The sequence below is a fragment of the Anser anser genome, assembly GCF_964211835.1.
Source record: "Anser anser genome assembly, chromosome: 3".
Classification (NCBI taxonomy): Eukaryota; Metazoa; Chordata; class Aves; order Anseriformes; family Anatidae; genus Anser; species Anser anser.
The window spans coordinates 59,467,831-59,488,735 of NC_139722.1; the positions used below are offsets into that span (position 1 = coordinate 59,467,831).

At 41.2% G+C, this 20,905-nt stretch overlaps 1 protein-coding gene across 4 annotated transcripts in view; it reads right to left on the minus strand.

The window, feature by feature from the left end:
* ARHGAP18 (Rho GTPase activating protein 18) overlaps nucleotides 1–20,905 on the minus strand; it is a 91,910-nt gene that overhangs the window by 53,727 nt on the left and 17,278 nt on the right. Inside the window, exon 1 of one of the 4 annotated variants that reach the window (XM_083831902.1) lies at nucleotides 11,226–11,430. The exons of 2 other annotated variants lie outside the window; for them this stretch is intronic. In XM_083831902.1, the coding sequence (XP_083688028.1) occupies nucleotides 11,226–11,302 (77 nt within the window). In that variant the 5' untranslated portion in view covers nucleotides 11,303–11,430. Of the gene's footprint in view, nucleotides 1–11,225; nucleotides 11,431–20,905 lie in introns of those variants that run through there. One more of the 4 variants, XM_083831901.1, reaches the window with a different exon arrangement.

The window sequence follows — 20,905 nt, forward strand, 5'->3', positions numbered from 1 at the left end:
TTATGTACTCTCGACTACTACCACCTGTGATTGTACACAGATGCAGAAGATGTGCTCCAGCAATTACATAAACGTGTTGTTGTGTATGGTAAAAATACTTTACACATTACATGCATTACTGCAAGTTATTTCCTTGTTTAAAGTACTATCAATGGCTTCTGGTGACAGCAGCAGCTTGAAATGGGACAAAGGATTGTCTCCAGCTAGCTCAGAACAAGCCACAGAATCAAAACACAATAGTTGAAGATAAAAATAGAAGCTTTAAAGGATTACAGTTTCCTCATTGACTACTATAAGCTGCAGAAGTGTTGCTCCTACTTTGAAAAGCATCTGAAGCTTTTAGAGTATGCTTCACTGAACAGTTTTGTTTTTCTACCTTATGTCAAAAAATCTTACTTCATACTAATATTTTGACTCAGATAAATTTCATCAGTCTTCTGAAGAATCTTAATATAACTTAAACTACTGGTGAGTACAAATTCTTAAAAACAAATGGAAAATAATTCAGTTACAAAGAACGTATCGGCATAAATGTTTCTTTGAATTCAAAAATGGAGAACACTTCTAGGAAATAAAATGAAGGGTAAGAAACATGTTCAGCTACCCCAGGGTCCTATAAAAGTAAGATAACTTCAACTTCAAATATAAACAGATATTAGTTTCTCATGCCCACAGTGTGGTTGTATAACGGAATAACTTGAATAACTTACCCAGGAAGCTTTGGATGAAAGTGATAGGTGAACAGGCTTTATAACTGGAACAATGGTGTGTAAAATGAAAAACTGCCCAGTTACTTCTCATTTCTAGACTTCCAGCTTCCCAAATATTCTTATGAACATGTTTGGTTTGTGGCTTTTTTTTTTTTTTTTTCCTTTTTTTCCCAAAGATCTGACAATATTATGGGGTATCTAGTGGACACCAGAAAACTTTTTCAGTTTTAATAGCTTTTAAGCAGCTGTCCACTGTTTTGAACAAAACATATTAGCATATTCAGATGCAACCTTGATTCTTCTGTTTAATAAGAACAGTACTCCTACTAGTGATTTGTGCAATATAAGCTACTTGGAGAAATATCCTCTAAGCAGTTGAAACTTTATTGGATCAAAGTCGAATTACAAGTTTATTGGAAAATACCTATGTGAGAATACTCAGAGGGTGAGAAAGAAATAGGGTTCAAAAAGCTCCAAGAGAGTAACATAAGAGAGCATGGTACAAAAGGCACCAGTCTTGTCCAGAATCAGAGGCTGTGCACCTGTGTCAACATCACACCACACACAGGGGAAAAAAAGAAACAGAAAAACAAAAGACCAACCCGGGCTGAAGGAAAGGTCTCCCAGTTTAGGCTCAAACCACATGAATACAGACAGCTGTGCGTCTTTGGGGATGGAGGCGACATACCTATCAACTGGGCAGGCTCACGCTGGTGCTCAGCTAAGGTCTGGGCACACTGCGATGGCCACGTGCCCCCAGCACATCCTGATGATCTGCCCACTCTTGGGGTCCTGGCGTTCATAGGACAGGGAACACCCCCGTGCTGAAAGGCAGCCAAGAGCTGGGCTCCAGGCTCCTGTGAAACTCTATGTACAGGCTTAGATTATAATACACCGTTTGAAAGGTTTGAAAAGACTGTCACATAAAGTTGCTTATGCTGAATTAGTCTTTGTTGTCTCATCCCACACTGTCCCCTGCTCTGTTTCTCACTGGCATGGCCCTGTGCAGATGTGCTGACCCACAGTCTGGCTCCAGCTACATTTTTCAGACTAACTAACTGCTAGCTGCTAACTCTCACCTGCTAATTAACAATATATCTTAGCAGCTTCTTCGAAAGCGTACAACAGAAACTGAAGTTGTGCCTTTCAGAGGTTAAATATATACATACATTTAAACTGAAACTTAACAGAAATTGTAACAGCCTATATTGAGGTCTGTGTTTAGTGAAACCTGCATCAAATAATTCTGCAAACGAACAGTGACTGAAAATGTCTAAGAGAACGTGTCCCTCACACTCCCTAAGAGAAGACTACTAAACTTTAACAATCACTTCAAAAGTGATTTTGGGGCCAAGAAAGGCCCCCAAACCAAAAGACTGTGACAGCATTGCACACATTTTACTACCATATGTTTTCTGATTTGAAGTACAAAGTGCCAAATACCAGCTTTCACAGCATGAAGCTCATAAAGTTTCCCATAAACTTTCATGAGCAGCTTCTACTTACACACAAAGAAAAAATATGTTTTATTTTGTGCTTGTATGCACTACCCATCGTAAGAAATTCACACAAATATGTATTTTTCTAAGCTTTAACCTCAAAGAAGAACAAGTACCACAGTGCAAATATCCTTCTCCACAAGAAGAAGGCAGGAAGAATTTGGGTCACTGGACAGGTGCTTGAACATTTTAATTAGTACATAATATTTTTACTGACATTTGTAATAATGTCTTATTATTTAAAGCCTTAGCCTATTTTACCCTTAAACTAGAAAATATTACAGTGATGAAAAGTTAGGTTGTGTTTCTTATAGGAAAGCCTATGAGTAATTCTGATTATTCTTATTTACGATACTGCTTCGATGTACTTACTGTGTGCACTATGAAACTAGAGCGATCTTACTAGTGCAAAGTTCAGAGCAAAGAAAGGTGTGTTTAAACAAGGCATCAATCAGCAAGCTTTCACAAGCTTATCAACTAACAACCAACTGTAATTCAGAAGTTGCGATTTAATTTACCTCATTACAGTGTGTGGGAATCAAAGCTGGGCTTTTGTTTCTTTTTTGGGAAGCACACTGCACTATGCAATTAATACGTGATGAGGGGAAGGCAAGCTCTCCGCAGCTCCATAGTAAGGGCGTGGGTGCTCCACGGTATTCCCCACCAGGGATCAGCACTGGATACCAAGGATCTCTCCTCGTGCTGCAACGTGCCTTTTGCAGGCAGACGACATGCACACTACTGAATCACCGAATGGCACGAGTCAGGGCAAAATTAGCCAGAGGTTAAGTTTACACCAGCTTTAGAGTGACTGCTAAAGGACAAAATGTACCTGAACTGACTAAAAACCTGCCAGCATAAAGCTAAGCCACCAAATTATCTTTTTAATAAATCTGAACCAATAGATTTAAATTATATCCCATCAACCTCTTACAAGATACGGCCATAGCCAGTACTAGGACTCATAAAAATGAGTTCTCTTGTCAAATCACAGCCCCGTAATGATCACATTAAGCTGACACAGATGTAGGCTGCTGCCAGAGGGTTCTGTCAAATCCTTCCTTTTCTGTGGGTTTCTATAACTTCCCTTGTGTCAGCACTGTCACTGATGCAGTCACTTGCTAAGTCAGGTTAAGAAACCAATCTGTCTGAAAAAAACTCTTGTGAAAAACACTGCTTTCAGATGGATATTTTTTCTCTTGATCCAGCTCAGCCTAGTTCGATCAGACCAGAAATGTCAATGCCAGGGAAAAAAAAATGTAGGTGAAAGGTGGAAGGAAACTCCATTTTCAGTGATGTCCCTGCTCTTTTCAGCTCATCCCAGCCTAATTGGCCACAACCTGCACCACTGTCACTGCACATCAAAACTTCTGCTGGTTTGAACCCTCTGAGGCTTCTGAGATGAAAATAAAAAGTTTCAGTAAATAGCGTAGTATCTCTCCTGAGATAACACTTTCAACAGAACAAGAAGATATTCCTCAAGACTACTGGCATATAGGCTTCTCAGAAGATGACGCAGCTTAGCAGAACACAGCCACCCTCTGCAAACAGGAACGATGGGAATGATTTTTCCTACAAAAGCAATGCTGTTACTAGCGTTCCCTTACCTGGCTGTGGCAAAGGAAATCACGAGGTGAGGCTCCAGAAGCTACACTATGGATGTCAATAGACCTATAATCCTCTTAGCAACTGCCAAGAGAGAAAGCATTTTCCACTGGCCCACGGTAACCATAGCTCTGGTCTCTCACTGTGACTGCTAACCGAGTACTGGCTTTGTAGATGAGTATTCACCAGCACTTCCTTGCTGTTCAGCAGCTGAGGCTTTCGCTTACTGCACCAAGTTCCTTCCTTTGTATCTGGGATCACAGGCTCATGACCATGGCTATAACCACAGTTGCTATATCACTCCTTGGGTGATACAAACACGCAAGAACTTCCCGATCTGTTTGTCCAGTTACAATCTAGCTTTGCACTCTCTCAAACTAGTCACAAATCTCCCTGTTATCTCTTGATATAGTACACTCCTGGACCTTGATGTTGTATTTTACTAAAAGCAAAGAATTTCTCACAGAGGGAACATTTCAACAGTAGCCTTGAGTCCAGCCAACTATTGTTCTGATGATTACACAGCAATCAGCTAAAAATAATCAACTGATTAAAAATAATAAAAAAATAAACAATTTACTAAGTGCCATATCACTAAATGTTGACAAAACAATTCTCACACATCCTTTTAAGTATTCTCCTGGTTTTCAAACAGGAAGTAAAGTTAAAACATCTGACTTCCCTAAGTCCGAGTGAAAGCTGTCTGGGTGATTTAGGGACTGGTGGACAGGAAGAAGAGGTAGTCTGAGGAGTGGTAAATTGAGGATTTGTATTGATGCTACGTCAAGCAAAACACACCAACTGTTCTGCTGCAGTTTGGCACTGAGTATGCATGATGAGATATTTATTTATGTGCTGAAGACAGCATTATTCTTACCTTGTTGCTTTCTCACATGTGAGATACCTTCAATCATATTTCTAAGTATGCTAAAAACATTCACTTTTGTTCCCCCTCAAATACTTCACCCCAAACCACTTTACTCTTCCAACAATAACACAGGCAACGCAAAGTAAATATTCCAATGCATGTTTATGTATTTGTTGCCTTTTGGTCTAAGAAGCCTCCTTAGGAAGAAATGGTGTTGTAGGAAGAACACGGGTAAAGTCTCCAAAACTCTCCTGAAAGCATTTCAAGGCTAAGGGGACTGAGCTGTTGTAGCAGGAGGGGCAGGGAACAGCCTGACAGAATAAGGGTGAATAAGGAACAGGTGATCCTTGCGGGACAGTATCAGTAGGTATCTAACCTTTGCTGTGCTCACTCTTACTCTGTTGAAATACAAGACAGTTGGCACAAAACAATAACCAAAGACTAAGTGCATAGCTTCAGCTTTCTCAGGAGGGCAGAAGGGTAACTTGCTCGTGTGCTCAACCCATTACGCTGGTTGGGTTGTCACCAAATACATATCCCAGAAGACGGCGTACTTTATAAAATAAATCAATTTTTTTACACACACAAACACTTTAAAAACAAAAACCCTACATTCTTCTTACTTGTTTGGCTAGAAATATTTAAATTCCCTGCCTGAACACAATTATTTTGAGATCAGGATTCCAAGGCAGAGACAGGTTCACCGAAAAACAAGCAGCCCTCACAAAACAGCTCATTGTCACGTTGGAAATGCTCAAAACTTACTAGTGTGGAATTTTTCTTCCCCTGGCCAAGTTCATTTACTGAGTTTGGAGTGACAGTCAGTGACCCATACATAACAGGAATCTGCAATGCCACTCACAGCGGGAACTTCTCTGTATCAGTTACTGTAATTACAGCCTCAGTTCAGTTGTAGCATTCTGATTCACAAAAGAAAAAAAAAATGAAGGCACACATTCAGTAAGTCTAGTAAAAAAGCATAACTATAGAGCTGGGTACTCGCATTGCAGACGTCTCTGAAGCACGTATGAACAGCCTTTTAAAACCTTACCACTTTCAGCTCCAACCTCTCTGGTGGCAGCTATGAAACCAGAGTAAATTACTGGCAATAACAGTTTCAATCTTTTCAATAGAGTGCCAATAATAGCAGATGGGAAAAGCCATTAGTCCTATTCAAAATCAAATTCAACAATTCTGCTCTTCAAAGAAAAAGAAGAGATGCAAATAAGAAACATTCATTTGATGCCACATTTAGAGCTAAGGCTGAAGTTCAGATTTACAAGGTTCCTCTGGCACTTTGCTCATCAGAAGTTCAGCTGCTTTCTAACTTTACATAAAGACTACATGCTTATAACAGCACACCTAGTAATATCTTGTGTTATGCTCTGTATGATCTAGATTTGTACACACTCAAGAAAGCTGTTAATTAAAATGTTCAAAAGGCTTTTATGCTTCACATTCCTCATAGGTATGTCACCTCATTCTCTGTATCTTATTAAAATAAAAAAGAAAGCCAGTATACGGTGAGCCCCAATTCTCCTCTGTTCTGCTACACAGCCCCACCGATTCAGCACAGTTATTCTCATTTGATACCTATTTAAGGGCCTGACCGAGAGTGGAACTGAATAGACTGTTTTCACAGATAGCAAAGGGCATTAAATCCAATCTAAATCCATGACATAGAATGATCCAGGTCAGTTAGTGAATTGAGCTTATTGAAATAATGTTGTTTTATAACACTGACAGACGTTAAATGGATATCTAAGGGCATGACCAAGGGACCATGTCTGCATAATGAGGACTGCCCTGAAAAAGAAGGGCTTGAAAAATGCACAGAGGACATGAAACTTGAGGTGAGTTCCAACAGGATGCTTAGAAAAACAACCATGCCTGCAACTGGATGAGGTGCTAATTAGCATCATAGAAGTGATTTTACCTTTGTGGGTGACATTCATGAGACTGACACTGAACTGCTCCCTGTAATTCAGGCTGGGAAGGCAAAATAGCGTGACACACTTAAAGAAGGATGCTGAAAATTGAAGAAATTAAACAAAAGAGTCACCCAAAAAATGTTTTTAGACCGAAGAAACAGAGAGACTCAAAAATAATTACTTATTTAGTCTACAAAAATAAAATTGAGCAGCAGCTTGATGATGAGTTAACAGGCAGCTGAAGGGCTTTTTACTCTATTGGAAGGACATAATAAGAACCAAAGGCAGAAGCCAGATAAATTCGAAGACGAAATAAGGTTCAAACTAGGGAAGGGGTAACTCGAGGGAGACAGGAATCTGGACGCAGGGAAGCAGGAAATGGTGGGCTACCACATCTTGCTGTCTGTAGATCAAGTTAGCGGGATTAATACACTGGTAACTAAGCAACACATTAAGGGTGTGCAGTACGCTACATATTTATACATGCATAAAGCACAAAAGACACAAAAGTGATTCTAAAAGCAACTTAGAGCACTGTTGTCTATCAGCTCTATTTGAGTATGTCGGTAGGCACTCGACAATAAATGCTGTTCAAATTAGCAGGCAAACTCAAGGCAGGAAAGGATTTTTCTAAGGTATTTGTACTCACATAGAGCCTGTAAACTTAGATAGAACATTGCAATGATTTTGTAAAGTGAGCTGAAGTGTGATAGATCTTTGCTTTGCATAAAAGCAAGCACCACATGGCAGGTACTGTGCTGGGGAATCCGTACTGGCATCACGGCAGACAGGTTACAGGGGGTAGGAACAAAAAATGCCGTGATGATATAGAAAACCCCAGATCTGTGCTGTACTAACAGCTTGCAAAAGAAATTGCAAAAGGCTCTGCCACCACAAGCCCATTGTTATAATCAGCTTGTGAGTTTGTTGCTCACACACTGAGCATTACATGCATCTCTCACAGTGCTTTAGTCCTTCAGACTGGATTTCACTGGATTTCAATTCCAAGAGTGAGTCACTGGTGGGAAAAGAGAGGGAAAGGAATGAGAGCTTTTCTCTCTGAAGGAATGAGAACAGAAACTGCCCTTCAAAGAAGGCATGAATTCATATTCACTACTAGATTTCTTCTTGGCTTGAGATGCAAACTGTTAAATCTTCAGATTAAACTGAGCAAATACTTGAACAATGAAAGGCGATCAAACTGTGAGTGATTTAGACCAAAGCTGCCTGTAGAAAACACTAAGTATTTTATGCCCCTCACTTGTCACCCATCCCAACAGTCAACACAGATACTACAACCACTAAGTTAATAAAACCTGTATTTATGAAGATAAAAAATATTTTCTTTTATGCACGCTTGCGCAGTAATCCACAATAATGGGCTCTTCTCCACAACAAAAACTGTGACCCTCTCCTCCACTGCCACACACTTCCAATCTTCAGCTGACATCTCCCAGATTCACGTGGGTTCAGCAGTTAATCAGGACAGTGAACCTCCAGCACCATGGGTGCTTGCTTGCAGGCATCATTTGGCAGAGACCTGAGGAGGTGGAATCTTCTGTTTTCCAGCAGCCAAGGGTTACAGCACTCTCTCCAGAACTGGTCTGGGTTTTAGTTCCATCTAAAGGAAACTGGGCTTGTAGTTCTCACTTTGCAAGCCAGTGCTGGCAAACCAAATGCAAGATTTAAATACAGCAAATAAGTGAGGGCGCGCATAGGTACATGACCTGTGAGGAAAAAGAGTCATGTTCTAGTCTTTATGAGATGCTGGAGTCCTTCTTAAGAAGTCACTAGCAACATGAAGATTCACAGTACCTTTGGGAGCATGTGATATTAAGAAGGCACTAGCTTGCAAAGCTTCAATACTCAAACTGGTCTTCTGCAATAAGCTTAAGAAGTACAATGAAGTGGCAGCAAAAGTGCACATGCTGGCTGCTGCTGAGAAAGCACGGTGACTCACTGGAGACATACAGGGAGACTGTGACTCACATGACAATTTGGTACAGCCAGGGAGACAATACAGAAAGGCAGCCTCTGAGATAACGCAAAGGTAAGGGAGACAAAAGCAAAGTCAACTTGCTGTGGCCATCACATTTAGAATCATTTATCTGTCACTCCGTTTGCATTTTAAGCACAGCTCTTGAAAATGCTCTGTAGCAGGATTTTATTTTTCTCACACACCAGTACACATGCAGTTAGTTTTGCATGCATCTAGCTATTTGCAATTTTTTTATATCCTATTCCCCACCTATTTGATACTCCAGACCTGGCCTTCGCCTTACAATCACTTAAAAGATATTTTTAGCTGCATATATACATACGCACATTCACACACACATTCATTCTTGAACAGGAACAGTCCTGCAGAGGCCTGTCTGGATGAGACCGTTGTCTAAGGGTAAGCAAAAAGAGCCCTATGAAAAGTCTGTTGTTACCTGAAATGCCTGTGTGTGGCTGGCAAATATGACACAGGACCTGCAGCTCTTTCTGCTACAGAAGATGCGGTAAAATCCCCAACAAGAAGCCCAAGCAGCACTGGACGTCTACGCTTAGGTACGTCAATTTCACATTTCTCTCATGCATGAACCTTACATGCCTACAAGGGGCCAAAGTGGCTGCTGAAACAGAGTCGTGGGCAAGTTACTTGATTCACTCTTATTTTCCACAGTCCATTTAACATCAAGCAGTTCCATGGGAAAAACAAGAAAAATGCCCATGCATGGACATCATAAAAAAGGGAGATAACACAAAAAAGCAAGCAGCAAGACAGCCAATAAAGCAATAGTGAATCTAGTGGGTCAAAGCTGAGAAGTGAAAAGCAAGCAGAAAACAAGCAGTATGGAGGGGAGAGCTATTAAAATTAAACTTGACTGAGTAAACTGCTGTTGTGATTTCTCTAAGGAAGTTCTTAGATAAATACTTAGGTATACCACAGAAGTCACCCATAATCAGTATCTAAAATATAAGAAGATATTCCTTTAGCTATTACTTTAATATAAGCTGTAAAATAAATTCTATGGCAAAGACAGCTCTGATGCTAATTTAAACTTTGTCACTGACAAGACAACATTGCTAAATTGTCAAACTTGGAAGTAATCACATTAAAGCTGTTCTAGATTTTAGCCTGATGAACCAATAGTAGGGTAAGACTTTTTTACAGGAAGTATTTCACAGGCTCATTGTGCCTTTAAAGGGCCAGAAGAGAATGGTAAAGTAGCTCAATAATCTATTAGATCAGTAAAATATTGCAGTCCTATGAAGCAGGACTTCTTGTATGCCTGAAGAAAAACAAATGGTTAGGGAACATAGTTTCCTAGCTGCCACTTTATCTGGAGCACAGCCAGTGCATTGCTTTTTCCAGGATGCACCAGTGCCATGCTTCTCCAACAGTCAAAAAACAATGCAGTCTCCAATGTTCATTGTTTTGAATGTCCTTGAAAAAAAGAAAAAAAAAATCAACGTAGTTGACCATTAGTCTTTCCAAAAGGGTTGCTTCATTACAATACGAACAGCTGGCACTGTATTACATCAGCTTCCTAGTGCTCTGATTCCCGTTGAAAATTACAGAGTTTTCAAGGCAGCAGAGGGGTACGTAGTGATACTGAAAGCTGTGACATGGAAAGAGAGGCAGCCTTCTGGATCTTAGCTGAGAGCTAAATGGCAAACGTGCACGGTCTTTGAAGCTGTAATGCTGCCAGTGGCAGAGCTCAGGCAAACTAAATGTGGGAACCCCCTGTCCTACCCAGCTCTAACGTACATATTTCTAATGCTGTAATTAAGACAGGAGACCACTTCTCACCTTTATTCACTATACACACACATAGTTACAAGGAAGGGAGCACCTCAACAAAAACAGGGCCGCGGCTGTGCTGTTCAAGCACTCAGTAAGCGCACTGTTCAGTTCGGTTCTTGCCTTTGCCGTGAACTCTTAGCGTGCCATAGCAAGGCACATCGGTTATCTTTTGTCCAGGGTGACATCCAGCACTTCCTTCTATCTTTTTTTAATGAGATTATAATCAGTTTGGTCTGACACGCTCTACTTGGGCGCGCGTGTAAGTCATGTGCCAGTGCCGATACCGTCCCGGTTTCAGCCAGCTTCCCCGCGTTAGTAAAAGTCCCATGTTTATCAAAGGGACCTTTGTGGGCACTTCCAGCAAGGCCAGGGCAGACGGAGCGAAGACAAAACTCCTTCCCTCTCAGCAGCTTCTGCTTACTGCCAGGGCACGCAGCCCGCGTTACACACAGCCTGCGGGGCACCCGGTGCGGCCGCCCTGATCCCCACCACCCCCTTTCGAGCTGTCAAAACCTCCAGCAAGTTTCCCTCGGCCTCACCTGCACTTCCTTCAGCGCACCCCGTTACAACAACAACAAACACCCACCACCACCACCACCGCCACCACCACCGAGCACCGAGCCGCGCCGAGAGCCGGCTGAAGCCCCCCCCGGCCGGATCCCGCGGGGCTGCCGGGGCACGGCTCCCCCGGGGCCGCTCCCCGCCGCCTCCCGCCCGGTGCCCGCAGCCCGGCCGCCCGCGACCGGCCCCGAAGGCGCTTCCCCGGCCGCCTCACGAGCCCCCGCAGGGGCTCCCCGCGGGGCCGCCGCCGCCGCTCACCCGCCGGGGGCGCCGCCGCCGCCGCTGGGGTGGTAGGCGGTGAGCACCACGCCGCGGGAGCCCGGCAGCCAGCTCATGCTGCCATCCCCTCTGCCGGCGCCTCGGCGGAGCGGGGCGGCTCGGCAGGGCTCGGCACAGCGGGGCAGGGCCGCCCACGGCAGCGCCTCCTGCGGCCGGCCGCCGCCGGGCCCCTCCTCCGCCACCGCCGCCGCCACCGCCACCGCCGGTGTTTCCATCGCACGCCATGGTTACCAAAATGGCGGTGCGCGGCGAGGTCAGGGCAGGACACCAGGCAGCCGGGCTCCCTCTCCTGCTGTCCCCTAGCCCCGCGTCCGAATCGCCTTTTTTGCCATTAGGAAATGGACTGGCTTCAGTGCTGGCATAACTATCGCGTTTCCTTCTCCCTTGTGCAGCTGCCCTGCTTGCAGTTAGGTGTCTGAAAAATTCGGCGAGGGGCTACGTGAGGTGCTCAGGAGCGCTTAGGTACCTCGAGGTCCCGATCTTCATGTATATATACCATCTGCAGGGCGGTAATTTTGACCTGCAGTCACTGAAAAATCGCTCCCAGCAGAGAATCCAACAGGAAAAACTTCCCGTCGTGTCTGAGCGTGACTGGTGTGTCCTTCACGGCCCTCCACACACCTGGAGCTGTTGATATTGTTCGTGGGTGATACCCAGACATAACCGAATTTTGTCATTGACTTAAGCAGATAACTTTATCCAGGTTTCTTCTTAAAAGGGTGGCCTTTTATGGGACACCGAAGGGGCTGTCCTTTATTTCTCTGAAAAGGGTAACATCCCCATGAAATGTTGGGAAGACTCTCAGCATGACAAGCACAGGAAAGTGCTGCAGAGTTCAAGAGATGGAGGGGCCTTTTCACTTCTTCCACTACTGAAGGTCAGCTTTGCCTTGGTTTTAGGTGCATACAAAGAACTGAGGGTAGGGGTGAGTTTTAACGATGCCTGACTCTCCCAGGACTTCTGTACGATGTTTTATCTGTAGGCAGCTGGCCAAGGTGTTTTGACTAAAATGTTTTTGCACACAAATTGACAATTTTTCATCAAAATTTTCAAATTTAAACAAAAAAAATATGAAAAACAGGGAGTAGTACCGGTAAGCTTTTCACATATCCATTGCAATAAAGTAGAAGAGATCTATGAAATAAGTGGAAATTTTTCTTTTTGTCCAGTTGTCTCAGGGCAGATCTACTGCACACACCAAAGGCTGTGCACGCTGCCTGACCTCCCCAGAGGTCCTAGGTTTCCAAAGGGTAAAAGCAAGAGCGCAGCCTCTGTGCTTGCTACCTCAGCAGTGTCTCAGTGGTCCAGCTGCAAACAGCTGAAGTAGCAGTATTCACCAAAAGCAGTGCGCTGGGTCAAGTTACCTGTGTAACTTGCCAAAAAACAAGGATATGAAAACACTGTAAAACTTAGAGTTGTGAAAAGATTTCCTTGTACCCTCAGTACACAGGTACAGCACTCAGTACACCTCTCAGGCTGTGTCAGAAAGGCAAAAACTGGGGCCTGATTTCTCACACGCAGACACAAGCAAGACCCATCTCTTTTCACTGCTCACGTTAGAAGCACATCAGCATGAGACGAGAAAGCACCCTATTAATATATGCCACTACAACTATTTACTGTTGCCTTTGGCTCTGTCTTTAAATGCATGTGTGGCTAATTGTTGAACAGCCTATGCAGAATACAAAATTATTTTGTTAAGGACCCAACCTTTTCCTTTTAAACTAAAACAAGAAAACTACAAATGTAAATGAAGTGAAATTGCCTTAGGACTTGGCAGTTTCTAAAATCTTCAGCTAGCTGTTTGCACACCAAATACTCTAGTCAGTTGTAAAACTTCCTTTAAAGAATAGATTAAAAAAAAATAAAAATAAAAATAAAAATCTTTAAAGCATTCTGAGTTTAATGAGTGCTTGCCAAAACCCTGTGCCCAAAAGAATATATATTAGATGCCATAAGATTAAAAATCTAAAGTATTTATCCTTTGATAAGCATCTTAAAACACATTATAATTAGGATACACCACACTTCCGCTGTAAAAAGAATGAAGAAGCACAATGTAGCCAGCACGGCATCAGAAGGAACTGGTAAAAAAAAAGAAATTACTACAAATGGAAAATGGGGAGAAGAGTTGCATGCTGCCGAGTCCACAGGGGAGTAGTGGAAGCAGATAAAGAATGGCAAAACCCAGACTGAGTTTATAGTCATCAACTGGAGAATAAGCACACTTTTGTAAGTGTATCACAAGGAGGGTTGGAAAAGGACCTAAAAAGAAAGAAGTTCTATTAATAAGTGAGAATAGAGACTAAATTACTGGTAACTCAGAAATAACAGATAGCGATTCCCTTATTTAAATCTGTCTTTAGTATGACATGCTTCAAATGTGCTGAGCATGCAACAGCTCCTGTGGATTTAAGAGCTTAACTCCAGGCACGCTTTTTTCTTTACTCTGGTTGACAGCTTGATAGGATCAAACTCTGTCCTGTTATGACAGCATAACTCCAGCACAGTTTAGTTTTCTTGGCTGAAATTATTCTGGAGGCAGATAGATAATCTAGATCTACAGATGCATTATTGCTGTAAACTGACAAGAATATCACCACTCTTCCACTGGTCTGTCCTCTGCCTAAACCAACTTATACTCAGTAATTATCAAGTTTGCAACTAGTATTCTTCTTCTTAACAAGGTACAGGTATACTTATTTGAAAAGCAAGGTTGTTTGTTATCAGCTAGATAAGAAGGCAACATTTGAGACATATAGCTTTATGTGGTAGAAAGAGATATAATTGAGAAAGGAGATTACAAATCAGGCTGTCTTACTGCTGAACCCAAGACTCCTTCAAAGAGTTCAAATATTTAGATTAAGATGTCATGCGGTACCTTTACACTTAATATAATCAGTCACTGGGGCCAAGCAGTGCAGGATTCTCATGCTTAGTATTTTCTTCACAAACCAATTGCTAAAAAGAAAATGCCTCATCAGCACCATCCTTCATCACTGTTTTAAAAAGACTTAATATATATTTGTTCAACATCTACTTTTCACTCTTCACTGCAAAATGACTTTTTTTCCTTTTTTAAGTTTTTTTTTTCAAATAAAGTCCAAAACTACACAGATTTGTTTTTTATTATTTTTTATTTATTTTTTTTATTTCCAGGTGCTGGCTGATTTTTCACATTCCATGTTCCTGATGATGCAGCAATTATCAGCAGGTAAAAATGCAGCCTACTGAATTTTACTGAGTACTGCATTTTACTGCTTCTACCGAGAAGCACTGGTTTGAAGAAATTATAACAGATAAGCTTAGAAGTTCCAATTCACAGACTGACTTCAACAGCCCAGCACGGATTTATTCCTGCTGAGCTCCAGAGATCCCCTTAGAAGCAATACTGTAGTGTTCAGACAACAAATGCAGAGCTGCAGTGAATGGACAACTGTACCTCAGGACTTGTAAAATACATTTGTAATGACCTAGTCCAGGAGAGTTTCATCCTTTCCCTAGCATTACCTACTGTAAAATTTGTTCAGAGAGATTTTCAACTGAGAAGAAAATGTCTCAGTCAGCTCACTCACCTAATTCACATTCTAATAAAGTGGCAGCATTTCCATTGTCCAAATTATGTTTCCAGGATTCCAGCTAACAGCCAGAAAAGGCATGAAGCAGAAAGTTGTTCATATATTGTAAGATGAAGTCTAACACTTGCTAAGCTCCATACCCCACGTGGTGGTGCACTTCACTACACAAAGAACCGCACACTTAAACAGTGCTCTGCAGCCGTTAATAAGCAACGCGAGCAGCAATACGGGAAAGAATATTATATATAGGAAAGATATTCTTTCCCATTGTATATAGGAAATGTGTATTTCCTGTAGTACAGCAAAGAGTATTACACATGCAGGGTATGATTTCTGCTGCTTAACAGTTGATGTCTATATCCATGCAAGTGATTTTAGGCTCCACTGAAAGTCCATGAAAGAAATTCACTTTTAGTGGGTAAAATCATCTGACCTATGTCATCCATCCACTTTAGGACATGAAGATGAATCATGCTCTATAACTGTCTGTTTCCTTCCACAGACTAGAAAGATAAACTAGATGAGTAGGTCACATGCAGATGTCCACATCTATCAGATAAGCTACATCTTTAATTTTTTTATGTTGCCTGTGAACATACAGAAGACAATGTTCAGTTACAATGTGCAACATATGGCATCTAAAATGTGGAGTATTCAATACTTTGAAATGTGCTAGTATGTAGGAGGTGTTTTAGATCAACTTAGCTGCCCCCAAATATCAAAATGGGGATGAAGTCACACATGCACTTTTACACAGAAAGTACATTTGCATACAGAAAGCTGATAACATCCTTGCTAGCCTGCAAATCATGAATATTTCTGATGGTCTGATCCTTCAAACGAACGTGCATTCCACATTCAATTTTTCCATAGCATTCTTTATGGAAAAAATACGTCCAATACTGTCAGAAGACAGCTCAGTATGAGGGAGAATTTTGTAAGCAACCCAAAACTGACACAGAAGCAACTGCAAGGACACAACAGTGGGTATGAGAAACAAACCCCTCACGGCTTTCTGCAAGTGCTGGCCTTCTCCCTCACTGCCCTCCACACACAAATTTGAACAGCTGGCTTGTTCCAAACCTCAGCAAAAAGAAAAGAAGAAAAGAAGAGGGGGGGAAACTTCACATCTTCCTCTCTTTTCCTGCAAGTTGCTCTAAAATGTATCTGGTGCACTCTGGTGGCTGCTTTGGTAATTCTTTATGTGATGAATGCAAAAGGTGAAACGGTAATTACTGATGCCGTTTTTGAGATTATCCATATGAAGACTAATGAGCATATGAATTTATTCCAGTTTATTCAGTTTGATTTTTCTTGGACGCAACCCCTGGAGAAATTCAGGTCTCACCCATCACAGTCCATCTGTTTACCTTACAAAAATCACAGGGCGTTTTGATTGCATGAGGTTCTCATCTCATCTGCTTTAATGTTTTCGCTCATGGTCAGACAGCTGCTGAATTTTACCCAGAGGCATATCAGTTTCAGTAGTGGTAATTTATCCACATTTATTTGCTGTGTGACCTTGCACAATCCTCATACCCATGCTTGCCTCCCTTCTCCTATCCATATAACAGGGCTAATAATACCTAACTATTTATGAAGGTTATTCACCATACGTTGAATTGCATTAAAAGGTACCAAAAGTGCAGTGTATTACTTCTTGTTGCTTTACTATGATGAATTTTTTTTTGGTGTGTGATTTAAAAGGGATAAAATGGCATGGGTTTCTGTATCCAGGAGCACAGAGAACAAATAATAAACCTTTTACACTTTGCAGTATCTCAACATGAGGTATAGGATTTTAGAGGAAAACTTAATACCACAACTGAAGTTCCATACCACTTTTGAAAAGTCATCATCAGTGTTGCAGGCTAAGGGTTTTTCACTGGTGATTCTGAAAGCCCCCTTTCTCTTGAGATAGTTTTGATACAATTTTAGTTGCTTAAACTATCACTTCACATATGCCATTAATTCTGAAAAGGCTGTGTATTTTCAGCATATGATGGCCTCAGTCTTTATTAATGCTCCCAAAGCGTCACTTAGATGTGGCACAGGTAGATACATTCTCCAAGTGTAACAAAATAAACACCAAAGAAAAACTCTGGTGCATGGTATCTATGTTTCTGATCAATCCTGTCTTAAGTATATACAAGGCAGCTTTATAACCCTCCCAAAAGTTTTTTCCTGTGTTAAACATGCTACGTGCTTTCACTTCTCTGTCACAGAGAATGCTTCTATCTTCCTGGCCATCTTTCTTGCCTTTTTTTTGCATCTGTTCCAATGTGAATCAATCTTCCCTGAGCATGGGGGTCCTGAACTCTGTAGAGCAACTGGTATCTTGCACAATGTCACAAGCACTTTACTGTGGAAAACGTTAGCTTTTCCCATGGCTGTGTCACATTGGTGCTTACAGTCCTCCTATGGCCAACTTGAACGTACATGCATATGATACAGTTGGAGCAGATTTGCTGACCAGTTTGCACATCAGAGCATACATGGGAAGGTCATTCCAAAATCTGTTAGGGATACATGCAGACTGGTGGGGGGCATTCAAATTTTTGTTGTGAGGTTGCTGTCATATGAAAGCCAGAAATCCCAGTTTTGTCTCTCCCCTTGGATAACACACCCAACATTAAAACCACTTGAGACATGGGAGTGGAGAAGGTTCCCATAACTCACAACACTACCTCTCTTATCCTTTAAATTAGGCATTAAACTGCTATATCCAGCATTTGGGTGTAACTGGACAGATGGAATGGCCAGCTCAAGTTTCATCAAGTGAAGTGAGGATGGGGGCAGCAAGTGCAGAGAACCTACTTGGAAACAACCATGCAATTTGCTGCTTTAAAAAGCAGGCTGTCACCCAGCTTCACAGCCTGTGCCAGCCATTCCCCCTGACCGCTTTAGATCAGGATTGAGTAGGGACTGGGATGTTTTTTTCATTCTACATCTGGCGAGGAAGTTGAAGGCATGCTCCCTCTTGCACACACCCTCTAAGTCAGCCTGCTTTTTGACTCTGTGCTCTTCTCTTCGTTAACCTTCTAATTTTGCTGCTGTCTGCAGATTTCATCACAGCGCAGAAACATCTGGTGGAGTAAAACATGCAGCAGCAATGACAAAGATTATTTTCTCGGTTTAATCAGAAAAGCTCATGAACATTGTGACAAAATCCTAAACCAAGTGAGCCAGAGCTATCCAGAAATGTAGCTGCTAGGCTGGCAACAAGCGCTTCAGAACAATGAAAGAAACAATTGCCTGAGTCATCAGCTGCGTGAAAGAAAATGATTGCTCTGTAAAGGCTTTTAAACTGTAGCTTACCCAGTAAACTTCAAGTTAACCTAGAGCAAAGTATTTTTAGTTATTTCTTCCAGATATGAAAAACAAAAATATTTATTTTGCATCATTCTCTTTCACCCCAAACATTCTTTTTTAAATGTTTTCCTCTCCCTCATTTTACACAGTTGAATCAAATTCAGAGACTGTTCATATGGAATATTTCAAGCTGTCAATATTTGTATTATTTTGCTATTTTGAATTGAAACAGTCTTCTGAATCCAACATAAATTCACAAATGGTTTGCATCAACTCAGAACTGCATTTTCCAGGAATTTAGCTAAATTGCAAAAGAAGGCCACCACACTTCAACTATATATAAAGTCCTAACTACAGTTTGAGAAATATCACATTAATGGGGCATCATCTCTTAAAACTGTATCTGTATGTATCGGAGACAAATCAGAAGTGAGGAATTAAAGTCCCCATATTTTCACTTTTTTATCAGCTTACTAGGCTCATTTCTGTTATTCTGGAATTCTGTAAAAATCCTCAACACAACCAAATATTTAACTATGACTTTTGCACAAATTTGCTTTGCCACCAATGCTTAGCACTTGTAATTCTGAATTAAATAATAGGATATTTGGAAGTGTTTTCCAGTAGGTTTATTGCAATGAGGACTGATCAGATTTAGAACAAAGAAATTCACAAACATAAACTGCAGGAATAAAACTGATCATTTTTTAATGATAGTACTCCTGATGCTTTTTATTTGCTCTTCATAACTATTCAAAATGTAACTCTCCTGAATAAAAACTACAAAGAAAACTAATGTGAACACTTGTGCAAGAACTTTTACAATAAATACTTGAGTGTTTGTTTGATTCTTTGTGATTGAAAACAGCCCATGAGAAAGATGAAAAAATACCAGTCATGCAGCAAGAAAAATAAACTCAAAGCAACATTATCGCTGTACCCATGCGTGTATAGGTACAGCTATATTGCTATATGTACCTAGCAATAACTTCAAAGTTCAGAAGTATTTCTAGGCTGATGCATAGCCACACACACTACTCACAAGCAATTTTAAAGAAAGCATAAAATTCATAGCCTCTAAAGGCCTCTGTCCTCTAAGGGTTTATCTGTGACAGTCACAAATGAATAAATTTAATAAATCATTCATTGTAGCTAATTTGCTCATCTCTGTCTGCAGGGAGATTGTGACAGACAGGTTTGCACTGCAAAGTTCAGAGCTGTAGAAATACAAGGCAAGAATAGAGTACCAGTGCTGTGTATTTTGGAAGCAATAGCTGATGTTACAGAAGGCTAAACTTGAAAGTTTGCCTACAGCAGAATATAATCTGTGTAGTTTCTGCAAGAAAAACATAACATTTACAGTTCAGTTGGAAGATATTCACAAGAAATGGTATTTATGTTACAGCAGTCAGATTTACTTTGATTTAAATCAATATAGGATCTTGTTATTTAATAACGCACGTGATGTACAATACTGTTCACCATATGTCCAGAAAAAAAAAAAAAAAAAAAAAAATGGAAGCATCCTATAAATAAGCATGCATTTAGGGAAACATTTTGGATATATGCATGTGTAATACACACAACATACAAAACTGGTGAAGCCACCTGAAATGTCAGTCTATGAGGATGTAGCACGTGTGGCTTCACTGGGGGCTTTGTCCGCATAACCAGCACAAGGGAAAGCAGCCCTGGAGCAGCTCCAAGGCACATGGCTGTCACCAGAGCACAGGGCAAGGAAGGCTCCTCGTTGTCACTTAAAGATCAAGGGAAACAGTGCTCCTAACTTACATCAGGGGAAAGGTTAATTTAGCCCGGGCATAAAAAGCAGTTCCCAGGATCAGAGCCCACCATCCCTTATGCATTTTCAGGTACTTTTACTAAATACAAAATCAAGTTGCCAGAAGGCACTACGATCTGATCACTAGTATTTCCATCTCAGAATTTACATCAGTCCATCACGGTTTCTTGTCAGGGAACGGATTCTCTGAAAATACGAAATAATCATCAGGTTCTCTTTTCCAGCCTTCCTCAACCATAAAAGAAAGCTCTGTGTTAATTTACATGATGTGAACGTGTGTGTATGACAGACAGGGGCAAGGAACTGAGGAGCACATTTTGTGTTAATGAAAGGTGACATTTTTGAAAGGGTGCATCTATTCCAGCCACAGCATCATCTCTTTATCAGTAAGCATGCATATTAACAATCCCTGAAGAGTAAGCTGGCTACAAAAACTCTTTTATCTGTTTCCAAACTAATCTTTTACCATCTTTAAAACCATACTTCAAGAAGTAAGCACTTTCAGTAATATAGGGTGGTTATTTCACAAATTCTCACGGAAAAGATTCATTTTCTATTTGAGCGTGCATGGCAATGAAATTTGGCAGAATATATTACCTACAAAAGAGATATTTCTGATACCATAAGCTCTGCTGCTCTTGAGGGAATTTAGCACCTAATTCATTTAACGCTGTTCTGGAACATTTTGCAGAAGTGCACATGGGGATGGTCACCTGCAGAAGCTTTCCTCCAGTTGCCACCTGCTGGCTAACATCCAAAGGCTTCAACCACACACAGGTACCTGCTCCACCACAGTCTGAAATTTGCTCAGAATTGTAACTGTGGCATTAACAAGTATCATAAAAGTATCATGTATGTCAGCTCAGCAGGTTAGAGTAATCAGCTAGTACTCATGGTCACTAATTACATTGTTTGTGCTTTGCTTCTGTCTGTGCTATCACACATAATCTACATTTAGGAGGACAAGC